This window comes from Eptatretus burgeri, chromosome 12, assembly GCF_056783735.1.
Source record: "Eptatretus burgeri isolate ZD-2024b chromosome 12, Ebu_testis_v1, whole genome shotgun sequence".
Classification (NCBI taxonomy): Eukaryota; Metazoa; Chordata; class Myxini; order Myxiniformes; family Myxinidae; genus Eptatretus; species Eptatretus burgeri.
Window position 1 is genome coordinate 47,969,571 of NC_140972.1, and position 15,167 is coordinate 47,984,737.

Genomic DNA, 15,167 nt, shown 5'->3' on the forward strand with positions numbered 1-15,167 from the left:
ACCCTCACCAGGTCTTTTGTGTGGTGTATTTTGTGTGGGATTTGTGTACTGGTGTAATATGTAATTAAGGGTCATCTTGGGATAATAAAAAATAAAAAATAAAATTAGAACTGCTACTTTATAACTGCTGGCAGTGATGACTGGGTACGAAGACATCCCACTTTGATCGGACACCTGACCCTGACCCATGATGATTTTTATTATTATTCAATTGAATTTAGAATGGGATTAAAATAAATTCAATTCAAATCAAATAGAAGACCAAATAGGTACAGTCCTGCATTGAAGTCATCAGAAGGAACCCGAACAAGCAAAAAGCAAAGATGAAGTCATTTAGGAGGTACCTGGATTGCATTCACATTTCAGCTGCTACTCCTGGGGCATTCCATGTCAAGTGTACACATTTTTCAGCGAAATTTTGACACATAGTCTCAGATTTCACTTTTTTTTGTGCAAGTGTTTGTATCCACGGTAAAACATTGTGTCAATTTTCAGACCTGGGGGCCCATTTTAGGGCCCCCCCCAAATTTGAATGCCCCCGGCTGACCCACAATCTTCCAGTGGCCATATCACAGGTTGTAGTGGTCCGATTTGGATGATCTTGGTGTCAAAATGCTCATAAAAGTGAGATCTTTCGAATCGCATTAAGTAAAATCACACTGAAACAGTAATTCAAAAAGTTATAGTTTGGGGCGCCCTTTGATCTTGAACCCCGCCCCCCAGCCAAACCGATGATCCCAATTTTTTAGTGTGAGAATACCCCTTCATATACTCCAACACCTCAGCATAAATTAAAATGAGATCTCAATGGGTTCAAGTGTGATGATGGTTTTATTGTTCGGGGTCCACATATCACTAATTCTTGATTCGACATTGGGTGACGTTTGCCGTCATCATTCCAATGACGTCACCTGCCGGCAGGCGACTTTATATCTGAAATTGACAATCATCATCTCTGGACTATTATATTTATATATATATATATATATATATATATATATATATATATATATATATATATATATATATATATATATATATATATATATATATATATATATATATTGCATCATTTGTGAAAAATTATTCTGCCTATTGATCTCTAAGTGTACATTTTTTGAATAACCATCATCGAATTAAGTTATAAATGGGCTAATCTCAGTTTTTGCATATTTTGCAGTAAGCATGGCGACTGAAGATAGAAAGGAGTTCCGAAAATACTGTTGCAATCCGTTCAGCTGCCATAAAACGAAACAACGAAAAGATCTTCGCAATGTGTCAAATGATATGTTGATGAAATTTTCTTCAAAGGTGAAAAAAGATGACAGACTTTGTACTTCGAGCAAAAAAAAAAAACAACTTTCTCAGTTGTCACCAGAGCGTATTGAAGAATCATCTTCGACCAGTTCGAAATTATCATCAGAAGGTACTTTCGAAAGGCATTGCAGAATCTATTTTGACAGATGAGGAAGAGGAGGTTTTTGAGCGAGAAGCAGAAGTTGACCTATTAAACCAGTCATTGTCGATGATAGGCGAAAGCCCATTCGACAAACGAAAGGCGGAAAGGAACCCAGGGTATGTTCCTGAAAAACGAAGTGGAAGATTCTGTGTGAAAGAAATTGGAACTAGTTGCTGGACCAAGCAGTGTGGAGAAAACACAAAATACAGCGTTAAAATGTGATGAAAACTGCATGCCAGAGGTGATCAAAAGCCTGAAAGAAAAATACGTTGTTTCGAGCCGTTCAGAGCAAATACGTATACTGACAATATTTACTCGGAATATGAGCATCAGAGGGATGATGAGTGAATTCAGTTGCTCCCAAAGAATGGCTGTGCAAGCCAAAAATTTAGAGAAAGAAAATGGTATGCTATCGTCTCCAAATCCCAAACAGGGTAAAATATTGCCTGACGAAGTGAAATCCGCCGTAACCGAATTTTACCGAAGTGATGAAGTCAGCTGAATAATGCCGGGAAAAAAGGACTGTGTGGTGGTCAGAAATGAACATGGAAAAGACAAAATTCAAAAGTGCCTGGTACTAAACAATCTCAAGGAACTGTTTCAGAAATTCAAAGAGAAGAACCCTGGCTTGAAAGTTGGATTCGCGAAGTTCACCATGCTCCGTCCCTCGGAGTGTGTCCTGGCCGGTTCAGGCGGTACAGTGTATGTGTATGTATGATACATCAAAATGTGAAACTCATGATGTTTGGTTCCAAAATGCCACAGACAGCCAAACTTCCTAGCTATCATCATGTGATAGCACACATAGTTTGTAACCCAGCACAACCAGCATGTTATTTCAGAACTTGTGAAAGTTGCCCATCAATTGAAGACTTCAAAACCGAGCTACTCAGTGCTTATGAACTCGAGGATATTGATGAAATTCAGTTTAAACGGTGGACATCCACCGACAGATTTGAACTGAGCTCCATGGTCCTGCCTTTGGAAGAATTCATTAATCAATTCTGTGAACGCACGGTGAAATTAGTGAGACACGACTTCATTGCCAGGGCCCAATCTCAGTTTCTGAAAAATAAGAAAGACGAAATCGGTGAAGGAGAATTTGTCATTATTGGAGACTTCTCAGAGAACTATTCGTTTGTCGTACAGGATGTGGCCCAAAGATTCCATTGGAACTGCTCTCAAGCGACAATTCACCCCTGGGTTTACTCGGGTAAACCCATTCTCAAATCGGACAATGGCAAATTAAACCACGATTCGTTCACGATTATATCAGAATGCAATACTCACGACGTTGTCTCAGTCCACCTCTTCCAAAGAATGTTCATTGAACACTTGAAATATAGCTTTGGAAATGTAAAGAAACTTTACTATTTCTCAGACGGTTGTACTGGCCAATGGAAGAATTGCAAAGCCTTCATAAACGTATGTCGTCACAAATCAGAGTATGGTATTGATGTAGAATGGCATTTTTTGGCCACAAGTCATGGCAAGGGCCCTTCAGATGGCGTGGGAGGTTCAGTCAAACGAGAAGCAACACATGAGAGCCTGCGTAGACCTTACGACAGTCAAATTATTTCTCCAAAATATCTTTTCGCCTTTGCTGAAAATGGTTTGAATGAAATGAAGTTCGGTTACGGGATCCAAGAAGCGTATGACGAGGAAGAACGAAATTTGGCAGAAAGGTTAAAAACGGCCAAAACCATGGCTGGAACTCAAAAACTTCAAGCTTTCATCCCTATTTCTGAAACTGCTCTTCAAGTATGCGAATTCAGCCTTAGTGAGGAACACCGTATCGAGTCAGCTATTTCAAAATCCACACCAACTTTTAACGGGAAACTCTCAGGTTATGTCACAGTGCACTATGATGGAAAATGGTGGCTTGCCGACATCATGGAAGCCTTTCAGGACACTCATGAAGTGAAAGTGAATTTTCTTCATCCAAACGGGCCCACAAATAGTTTCTTTTTTCCTGACATTGAAGATCACTGCATTTTAGACATTTCTGATATACCTCTTTCCATAGAACCAAAAACTGCTACAAGTAGAACTTACACAATCAGAAAAAAAGAAACACAGCTGTCAAATAAAACATTGGTTGGCAAAAAATCTTGACTATAATATGCTAGGAAAAACTCTTACTCATACTAGTATCGCTTCCAGTTCCTGCATGTGCATGTGGAAAATTTATGTACAATATACTGATATAGTGTATTGGAAATCTTGTGTTCAAATATTGTACTATGTATTGTGGCGTATTGTGTCTCCAGCACCCGTGTCCCCGAACAATAAAACCATCATCACACTTGAACCCATTGAGATCCCATTTTCATTTATGCCGAGGTGTTGGAGTATATGAAGGGGTATTCTCACACAAAAAATTGGGACCATCGGTTTGGCTGGGGAGCGGGGGTCCAAGGTCAAAGGGCGCCCCAAACTATAACTCTTTGAATTACTGTTTCGGAGTGATTTTACTTTACACGATTCAAAAGATCTCGCTTTTACGAGCATTTTGATACCAAGATCAGCCAAATCGGACCACTACAACCTGTGATATGGCCTCTGGAAGACTGTGGGGCAGCTGGGGGCACCCAAATTTGGGGGGCCCCTAAAATGGGCCCCGATGGGCCCACAGGTCTAAAAGTTGGTATTTTGAGGTTTTTTTACCCAAGTGAACAAATGACCAACATATGGGGAGAAAATGAGGTATTAGTGTCGGGAGGGTGTGTGCACTTGACATGAAATGCCCCTCCTCTACCCTCAAACCCATTCAGGCACAGCCAAGTGAGCCTTATTCAAAAAATAATAATAAAAATTAACCCCGTGTGGGGGTGACGGTCATCTCTATAATGTTTTTTACGATCATAATCGATGAACCAGTGCCAGATATCTCCTAAGATGACAGACTAGATAGGTTTTGAAAATGGCGACTTTCACAACTTTCGTGACCTAGTGACCTTGACCCTGACCTCGAATCCGGGAAAAAATATGTCGTTGGGTATCACTCATCGACCTCTACCCACATACCAAATTTCATCAAGATCGGAAGTAAAAAGTTTTCTTTGTACCGGGAGGTGTTTTTGACCATCTTCCAGGTTACGTGGCGGCCAAACGGGAAGGAAATTCAAAAATCTGTCTGGTTAGATACAAGATAATATTTTTTACTATCATAATCAATAAACAGTTGTCGAATATCTTGTAGAATGGCAGACTAGATAGGTTTTGAAAATGGCGATTTTTATAACTTACGTGACCTCGTCCCTGACCTTGAACCTGGACAAAAGTTATATCGTTGTGCAACACTCATCGATCTCTACCCACATACTAAGTTTCATCAAGATCGGAAAGAAAAATTGTTGACAGACGTACGGACGGACGGACATTTGGTCCGGCTTTATTAGGGCATCTCGGTAGAGATGACCTAATAAAAGTAAATAAATAAATAAACAAACAATAAAAACATATCAGAAAATTAAATAATTCTGGCTGCCAGACCATGTGTCTGATCAAGTTGAAATTTAAAACATGTATTCCCCATCACTACGAGATCATAAATATGAAGATTTGCATCGATTGATTAAGCAGTTCCAGAGAAATCATCATTTAATATTTTCTTCAATCCAATATAGCTGCCAAACCATGTGACCGACCTATCAATTATTCCTTAACAAACTTGGACACCCATAGCTTGGGGAACATTTGTGTGAAGTTTCCCCTTGATTTGTCCAGCCGTTCTGGAGATTTTTTTTCGAGGTTTTAAGGTAAATTTAATATGGCTGCCAAACCATGTGACCTATGCTGAACCTTTTGTTATTCATGGATGGGCGGTCCTGTAAATTTTTGCTTCAATCTGTTCAGCCACTTCAGAGAAGATTTTTGAAGGTTTTTTAAAAAAACCAAAAAAAAACAATAAGGCTGCCGAGTCACATGACCGATGACATCATTTTTTTTCTGTGGATCATGTTATCCCAAGATGACCCTCAAAAAAATTTCATACTGATCAGATGTAGCGTTCTACATATGCAGGTATGACATCATAACAAAGGCACCTAAGGCGTCATTAAAAAATAAAAATAAAAATACACTCATTCCCCATGAGGAGTACTTGCCATGTGCAAAGTTTCAATTTTTTTCCTTGGTGAGGTTTCAGAGATACAGAGGTCCAAAGTTTTTCTGTTTTTCTAACATGGCTGCCACACCACTTGACCTATTGTGGTGAATCGAAGGACGTGACGTGTGATCACATGTCGCACGGCTCGAGCACGGAATAGATAAAGCCAAGCTCCGCGCGGACGGGGCGATTGTCCCAGGGGCATTGTCATTTACGGCGGCGGTCCACTTGGTGCTCGTTGAATGGTGAGAATTGAGAGTATATCGGACTCAGTGCTTATACTGATTTATTTTGCGGTGATTAGTTGCACGTGTATACATTACGGCTTATGTACTCCTTGCTGCACCTGTATTCCCTGATGTGCCCGTAGAAGCGGCTTCAATCAAATGGAATAAAGCCTACACTCTGAAGGTTCTTCTCTCGCTTTCATTTCACCTATGACATCATAATTATCATTGAAAACAATCTACATGAGTAGTCGCACCGATGGTGAAAATTTTATCTCAATCCGACAAGTGGTTGCGGACAAAACACAAAAGTTCTGTGTGGACAAACAAAGAAATAAAGAGACAGACAGACAGATGGACCCAAATGCAATACCCTCTCCTTCAGCGAGGGTAATAACTTTAAAATTGGCTAAGCAGACAAGGCTGTACTTACGCCATTATCCCAGAGAGATGCAGCATTTCTGTGATAAGATAAGCGAGGTAACAGGTGAGCAGGATGAGGATAGGCTCCAATGCTGGAGCTGGATGTGTGAACCTGGTAGTAAATGAAGCAAGCAAGCCGGCACAGATTCCAAACGCAATTCCACCCAGACAGACAATGAAGAAGCGGGCGACCCCCAACAGTACGGAAGAGGCAGGCACAGAGGGAAGATTGGCCAGCACAGACAGCAGCTGGTACAACACCTTGGAACAACAAAGGTAAATGGTTATACTTAAATGCCAACAACTACTAATCACTCCATTTTACTTTACTGTTACAAAGGCCAACATGACTATTGTGCTAAGGTAAATCACCCCCCAACCCCTCCAAACCTCCATTCCTACTCCCAAAGTCTCCAGAATTACTCTAATGGACAGCAGAAAAATAAAGTACTTAATATTCGTTGAGTGTAAGAGAAGCCAAAGAAAGAGAATAAGAAGAAGAAAGAAGAAAACTGGCATGGTTGAGAGAATGCTGGCAAATTTATACTTCACCACAGTGACAGCGTCATTTAGCAATGACTCTCCGGCGACAAGAACTTCAAGCTGCTCATTGACTCCAACCTCTTGGAAGACAGCGAGAACAGCAACAGGATCAACAGCAGAAATGACAGAACCAAAGAGCAGAGCCTCTCCAACAGCAAGGTCTGTCAAGCCAAATGCTTGAATCTACAGGAGGGTTGGGGGGGAGGGGGAGGGAAGAAGAGAACACTGCTTAATTAACACATTTTGAATTACAGAAATCCAAGAACATGTTAGCCTGGTCAGTCTTGAGAAAAATCAAAACAAAAGGACATGGGCGGGGTCTGCAAGCAGCAAATTTGATTGGTCAAGATGATGTAAAACAGCATAATATTTTGTGCAAGTACAGCTAAACGAAAGGTTTTTCAAAGTGCCAAAAGGTTATTTGTGTTCTACGGTGTTTAAGTATATAATTCAATTGAAATAAAAGACTTTACAGTTTGTAGAATTTTTTTTTTCATAAGTGTACCACCGTTGAATGCAGAATCCTTTACACCACCTTATTTAACACATTACATCAGACGTTCGTTATTTGTTTGTTGTTTGTTTGTTGTTTGTGTCTTCCATGACATCCCTAAAAACAGTAGTTTCCTGTTTGGAATGATTTAAAAATTTTTTTGACTGCCATACAGGCAGACAGACTAAAACAATCACATTACTCCTCTCTGCACATGTGCGATTGGGACAAATTCAGAACCAAAGTACTGCAAAGTACTACAGGTTCGTTTTCCGATTCATGTTCCAATTTGTGTTCAAATATATAACATTCAAATAAAAGTAAATTGTTCCTCGATAATAAATGAATTTTGTGGGCAGACAGACAGAAACAGACAAAAATGAACCAAATGCTTAACCCCACTTTTCGTTTCAAGCACCTGGGTGAACTAGTTTTGTGCAGTTACAGGGATAACCATCAATTGTGGAATCATTTTACAATACGATTTCATACAAGATGCCCTTGGGTGTAAATACCTTACATAATCGATATATCAATTCACACTTCAAACAAAAAGAAAAATCACTTAAGCTTCAAAAGAAATCAAAAAGAAAAAAAAAATAGCTCTTGAAACGAGCTTTAATGACACTGTCACTCAAGGTTTCCCTATTTTGGAAGACTTGGCTTTTCCCTCGATTTGTGTTTTTTTAAGCAAAGTGCAAGGCTCAATCAAAATATAATTGCATCATTAGAAGGCAAAATGGCAGAGTGCAAATGTGTGTAAAGGCAAACATTTCCGTGTCGAATCATGTAGATGCTTTTATCTTTTAAGGTGATTCAGTAGACAAAACCCATATTAGCAGCCAGGTACCTTCATGTAATAAATGGAAATTATTTGATCCTTTACTTGCATTGGTGCAGGTTCGGTTGACAATGTGAACAGTGTAGGTATACATTTATTAATACACAAAATTAATGGCCTTATTGAAATTTTTTTTTTTAATGCTAACAGTTCAATTATTAAAATTTGCCGCTATACACTGAATTGTATGATACTTCACAAGGATTCACATTTATCGCAAAAGAACTGCTTATGCTGATTAAAATGAGATCTTATGGAACTAAGGGAAGGATTGCAATGTTTGTCAAGGACCGATAAATTCTTAATCCTACTGGATGAGAAACTGAGGGTGCAATTAAACAAAGGAATACGAGACTTTGTCAAGGCTTCTGTCGATCTGTGTCAGCAGACAATTTGAATAATGGGCTTTATCAACTGCAAGTGGACAAAGGTACGCTAACTGCCATGGAAAGCAAAGGAAAGATAATTGTTGCTGTGGACACATTAATGCCACTAAACCACCGAATAAACACTTTCCCACAAATAATCGAGGAACTGTACTTCAATGCCATGTAATGGTCTAATTATACGTAGTTCGAGCAGAAAGAGCTGAGAGTACTGCTTAGAGGTATATGCAATTGCCTCTGAGCAGCTGTCTAGCCTGGGTTTGAATCTCGGCTTGGCTATGAACCGTCATCCTGGTGTTTTACATGTGGGGCGTGCCATCTATCGGAAGGACGTTAAGCCGGAAGACCCATTTTCCAGCCCTGGTTGCTGTTGGACACTAAATATCCAACGATGTCTTTTGTGAAGAGTAGGTGAATCGAGTTATCACCGGCATCCTGAGAAAATGCCAAATTCCTGCCCCGATTTAACTGCTGGGACGGCAACAGCAAACCCCACGACCCCCGCCCTCCGCATCACAAGTCTTGTCAGCAGATTGGTTTGGCAGTAGAGTATGGTGCAGTGTAAATAAATATTCAGTGATGATAGTATGGTGCAGTGATGATACCATAAAATATTCAAGCGAATATAAATATTAATTAACGAATTAATCAGAATGACTAAACTGTAAACTTCTAATGTTGTTTTTGGATATAGAAAATATCACAGCGAAAAGTAGCTCAAATTTCAAGGTACTCACAAAACAATTGGGGGAAGTAAGGAGAGATGGGAGGGGGGTTGAAATCCAGAGGTTATATTTTTGTATTTGAGGATGTAAAGTGGAAAAGAAAAAACAAAATACTGAGCGGATCGAGTAATTATCCCGCGCACGTGAAGCGAAAAGCGGGGATAAGTAATTGGTTCATATCCGTCCATCTAATCAGTTTATAGCCCGTGGGCTGGAAAGGGCTACCATGCCCCCCCCCAACCCCACAACTGTACTTGGTTGGTATATATTTTGTTCCTTTGGATGTCCTGGGTGGGGAAAAAAACGAAAGATGTTAAGACTAAATATCTTGGGTTGCAACAACATATAGCGACACCTTGTTGATTGAGCTGAACTTCACATAATCGTGCAAAGCGATTTTCGTACTCTGTATTTTCGGTGATGTGGTTAGGGTTAGTGCCAAGAGGTTAGGGGTTTGGGTTCTGTTTGAATAAACTGTTTGTTGATTGTTGTATATCATTTGAAAGGTTATTCAATTGCCTGTTCAATGGTTCACCAAATGTACATTTCTGATCAATATTCATGCAACCACAATGACAAATAATCAAAGCAAACACTTCATCAAATTTCTCAATCGAATTAACAGGACTTGGTCTGAATATTTATTTGTAACCTTAAGTAATGTTTACGGTAATCTACTTTATCTATTAGAGTATTAGAGGGATCACTTGGTGAAGTTTTGAGACCAAACTTGATAGTTTTGAGACCATGGCCACAAACTTCCCAGCATCTTGTAATCAACCTTAATGTCAGGCCAGGTGAACTTGCAAGATTTTTGAGCCATCTGTTTACTGGTAGACAAACATCTCAGACCACCAATGCAAGATGCTGTGGAACGAAATGTAACCGCAACCTCTAATTTGTATTTTTCCGATTATTTGTTTATGCCTACAACCTGTCCTTCCTATGCACATATAAGGAGTTGTTTTTGGTTCACGAGTCAGTAAGTGACCACTGTATTCGCTATGGGTGTGTGTCTGTCTGTCTGTCCCGAGCATAGCTCCGTGGATTTTGATCCGATCCTGATAAAATTTGGGTGGGAGGTTTATATCATGATCTAGTTGTGTTTTCCTGAGAATGGGCTTGCTGCGCCCATTATGGGTGGAGCCACGCCCAAAAAAACGTGTTTTTAGGGGGTAGCCGGTTTCAAGTTACATATTCTCAGAGGGGGTTTGTCGAATCTGGCAGGGGTTTCGGTATTTGGTTAGCCCAATGGCACCTGCATAGCCCCACGCAGCTCGATTTTTCATTTTCGGCCCAAGGTCAAGGTCACAAGGCCACAAACTTAGAAAATGTCAAAAAAAATCAATAAATTGGGCATCGAGCTCCAAGGGTTTTCAACTGTTTCGAGTGAAAGTTGGTATGCAAGTCGTGCTCTTCGAGTACTACAACTTTCATCATTTACGTTTTTTCCCCGATTCCCGCCAGTTTGCCCATGGCGTCCCCTTGAAGGTCATAAAATTAAAAAGGTGAACCGTGTACATTGCTCATGAACCATCGCCGTCTCCAGACTTGTATTAGTTAAAATGTTCAAATGGTTTATGGGAACCTGGCCTTAAGAAGTCAGCACACCAACTTACGGCTTATCTTATGATCAACTTTTGCTGCGCTAAGGTTTCGAGCTATGTAACGCTTACGCATGGGAAACATATAAATGTAAAAGCCTGTCTCAATCAACTCAGGAGTGTGTATAGTGATTTAAGATATCCTTTTCCACACTTGTGTTCCAATACAGAGATTCAAACAACTGCAGATCTTGAGATCCCCATGACAATGCTTAATCTTGTTGATAGGTCAGGACATCTGCAGGGCGTCTACCAGTGGAAGCTGCCAAAGCACATACTTATCTGCATGACACGTCACCTATTTAAGAGTGCTGAACGAATAACTCATCAACAGACTTGGACATTCCAAGAGCTACTTACTCCCTTGAGATTGAAACTGTATTAACTGTTGCTCTGCAACAAGCCTTAAGTCTGTTGTTTATACAAATGATCCACAATCCCAGTGTGCCTTATGCATTTCATTCTGACTAATAATTTTGATCAACCGGTCAACGAGCTCATGGGAGCTTGATCTATCCATTCGGCACATGGAATTATAATTCAAGATGTTGACAGTCTTCTAAACGCATGCAGTGGACATTCCAGACATCCCATTGATCACAAAAAGTGGTAAATATTCACTGAAAGTATACCAAGCTGAAAATCTACCACCAGAGTGCTATATCACACGTCGCTGGAGCCAAGCTATGGGATCTCCAGGTGGGAATGTCCAAAGTGATGAAGCAATGCAGAAAGCAAACCAGTTTAATCTTTCATGGGTCTTCAAAAGATTGCTGAGTAGTTCAAGATGAATTTTTTGAACTCGGTTTGAATCATCCACATTCCTCCACCAGCATTGGTCTGTGACATATTTCCAATGACAACCTTTGTGGTACTGTGCTTCACAAGCAAAGAGGTCCAATCCTCTGATCAGCACAAGAAGCGCTTCATCCTTTTCCATAATCTGCTATTTCTATGATAGTTTCCCCTCCATTCATATACACTTGATATTTGTCTTTTTACAACCTTCTTTGTTACAGAATATGCAGTTCAGCTGGAATATCTGTTTGGCTCCATCAGCTGAGGATTATGATGGTTCAGGATTCGATTCAGTAGATTTGCCCTATCTGTTTAGGTTCATTTTAAAACACTGATAACAATCTTGGTGGTATCCTTGGTTCCCCTCATATGCAATGGGTATTAGATGAACGATGTCTTCCAGTCTTGATACACAGCCTGGGGATTGTATTCGTCATTGGTGTCTTGTTTTGTGCTAACATTGTAGTCTCTTGTCAGCATATGTTGTTTCAGAGAAGAATGTGAAATGTTCACACTTGGAAGCATTGAAGTGAAGCACACAATCTTCTTTCTTTCAAGACTCAAAGCCTTCACTGTCCCTGTGCTTTCTCTGTTTTATCATCTCCTGTTGATCCATAATTCAGCTTTGGACGCTATCGGTCAACATCATCTGCAGGAAAGAAGCAGACTAGCATCGCTGACATCACCAATAATGATTTGTGTTGAATGAACATCACCACACAAGCACGCACGCAGTATGATGGTGATGCCGAGAGCACAAGACACAGCGAAGTACAATGGCATATGCACACCATTTTCCATTCAAACTGCGTGCCAGAATCCAACTGACGCCTCACCTCAGACCCTTATTATGCTCACAATGCTACAAGGCTTACATAACCACTCCAAACACCTTCTAAAAAATCGCCACAACAACCTACGTCCAATGCCTTCACCACAAACATGATCAACTACCCCAACCTCTTCACCACAACACTTCCCTCACCTCCCTATAACCACCGCAACTGCCATCAACCCCTTGAACACTCACCACAGTCTCACAGGATGCCGAGGGAATGAGGACAATGAGAATCGGGATGTTTTGGTGTGTAACTCGAAGCGCAGGTGTGCGCTGGGGTTCATTCAAAGACATGCGGATAGCTCTGGTATTTCCCGAAATAAGTGCCCTCCTTCTTCCTCGTGGTCCTGACCATTGAGAATCAATGGAGGAATGTTTGTTGAGAGAGCGATGCAAGTTGTGAATGAAGTGCGTGGCAAATTTTTTTTAGGGAAGGAAAACTTGAGTGAATGGTACAAGGTGAGTGTATGTGGAGCATTGTATAGCTCCCATGGAGACGAACCTTTGCGTGCGTTGGCATTAGAATAGAGGGGGTTCAAATGTTTTTGAATGGGATGTCGTTTTGCCGTTGGTGCTGTGGGTAGAAAGTTTTTTTTTATTGCAAAGGTGCAATGGTGTTCTTGAAGGGCTGGAAGTGTGGTTCATTGATAGCAGTTTATTGTTGGAGAGAGCGTCCCGGGCGCTGGGAGCTAGTCGGACAGATGAGGTTGAAGGTAGGTCCAGAGGACCATGTAGTCGGTGTGTGTAAGGGGCTTGGTGCGCCAAATGCCATGGTGGGAAATCGGGGGGGGGGGAGAGCGAGGAAGGGCTTCCCCCATAATTTAGCAAGGAGCAGGAAAGCTCAGTAGGCTTCCCCAGTGACCCAGGGGTGCCATGTATGAGTTTAGTAGGTAGATCTGCAAGTATAACCACACTGCCCAGCCACGATATTGTGCAATGGCACAGACAGAAAATTTGAGGGCTGGGCCAGGCTCTAAATTGATGAAACACCAACATGCGGGATGACGGGAAAATTGGTTGCATCGAACCACCATAGGGGGTGTAATTGTAAAAGAAGGAATGGAGTTTTGTGACGTGAGGTTGGATAGGGATGCTCCCCCTTGGTACCATTGTTGTGTGATCGTGGCTACTGGATAACGGGGTAGGGTAATTGGATCTTGAATGGACCCATTGTGTCCCAAATTTTTAGAAGGGGTATGCACCCCCCCCCCCCAATCCACTCCCCTCTCCGCCAGTGGTGCCACGCCACCTCACATATTTGATACTGTGCAAGTGCATCGATTTTCCTCTCGGGGGATAGGTTAGGTTGGATAGAGGGATCAAAGGACCCGGGAGGGATAAATTAGAGAGCAGGGCTTAGAGTGAGGTGAGAATTAGGTCATTGGATTAAATGGGGAGAAACGATATAGTTAGAGGGATTAGCGGGGTAGTTCGGTGGAGGTTAGGGCCAAAGCTGGCCGCTAAATCTGCCCCCACACATTCCTGCCCTACGACAGAACGAGACCACCATGAGGCCGGCCAACATCAACTGCCGGCCTGCTTTGCCTTTGCCTTGCCTGATTGCCTTTGCTATGCTTTTCTTTGCCGTTGCCATGCCCATTGCCCACCTTTGCAGTGTGCCCGAGAACCACTTGTTTTGCGGAGCCACTTCACAGGGACTGCCATGCAGGCAGCCGTACCATGAAGGACTGAGCGAAAGCAGTCCAGGAAAGCTGAATGATAAAGGCCAGTTTAAATGGACTGTGAGATGGTGTATGGCCTGCCGTGTTAGGGTGAGCTGCTGCCAGCAGCCTGGAGAAAGAGAGGGCCATCAAAATGTCGAACTGACTGAACATTTGCTGCCACCCCAACTAACTTTTTATTTTTCCCTCGATTACAAGTTCTGGGCCATGGGTAGTGTAAATAATATAATTATATATGGTTATTGCTGGGAGCCCACCTGAATGTGTTTAATCAAAAATTCTGAAAATGTAGCAGAAGGTTATCCGTGTGAGTCTGTTAGCTTAGTTACGCAACACATCAGGTTTATTATTTTTGGGACATGTATTGAACTTTGAAATGTCAGACTCAGGGACCCGAAGGTAAATTGTTTTAGAGGGGAAACTACACCTACATGCTACATGAATACTTATTGATAGTCAAAATTGGGGGGGTGGGGGGTGTAATGTTGCAGTTCTGTAAAGTTCTGTAAAGCAATGGCACCCAACATATAGCGATAATAAGACTGTTATTTCATTAGTAAGAATTTAGTTAGCCCTTTCTATATGTGTAATGGGTAAATGGGAAGGATGCATTGCATAGGGCTTTAAGTTAGTTCTACAATCCTTTATTCTTTCTTCAATTTCATCTCTTTACTTTAATTTATCTCATACACAAACCACGCAAACACACATGCAGTATGATGGCAATGCCGAGAACGCGAGAAGACACAGCGAAGCTCATTTGCATACGCATGCCATTTTCTGTTCAAACTGCGCACCAACTGACGCCTCACCTCAGACCCTTATCATGCTCACGAGAACGCTACAATGCTTACCATAACCACTCCAAACGCCATCTAAAAATCCCAACAACAACCTATGTCCAATGCATTCACAAATGCCACAACCACGATTAACTATCCCAATATCTTCACCACAAATGCCACAACGCTTGCCTCACCTCCCTATAACCACCGCAACTGCCATCAACCCCTTGGACGCTCACCACAGTCTCGGAG

At 41.4% G+C, this 15,167-nt stretch overlaps 1 protein-coding gene across 4 annotated transcripts in view; it reads right to left on the bottom strand.

Annotated features, from left to right (window-relative positions):
* Positions 1-15,167, bottom strand: part of LOC147015559 (sodium/hydrogen exchanger 2-like) — an 85,211-nt gene that overhangs the window by 59,054 nt on the left and 10,990 nt on the right. For all 4 annotated transcript variants that reach the window (XM_085850411.1, XM_085850410.1, XM_085850412.1 and 1 more), the window contains exons 3-4: positions 6,773-6,946; positions 6,231-6,481 (exon numbers count right to left, since the gene is read on the bottom strand). In XM_085850411.1, coding sequence (XP_085706537.1) covers positions 6,231-6,481; positions 6,773-6,946 — 425 coding nt within the window. The remainder of the gene's footprint in view (positions 1-6,230; positions 6,482-6,772; positions 6,947-15,167) is intronic.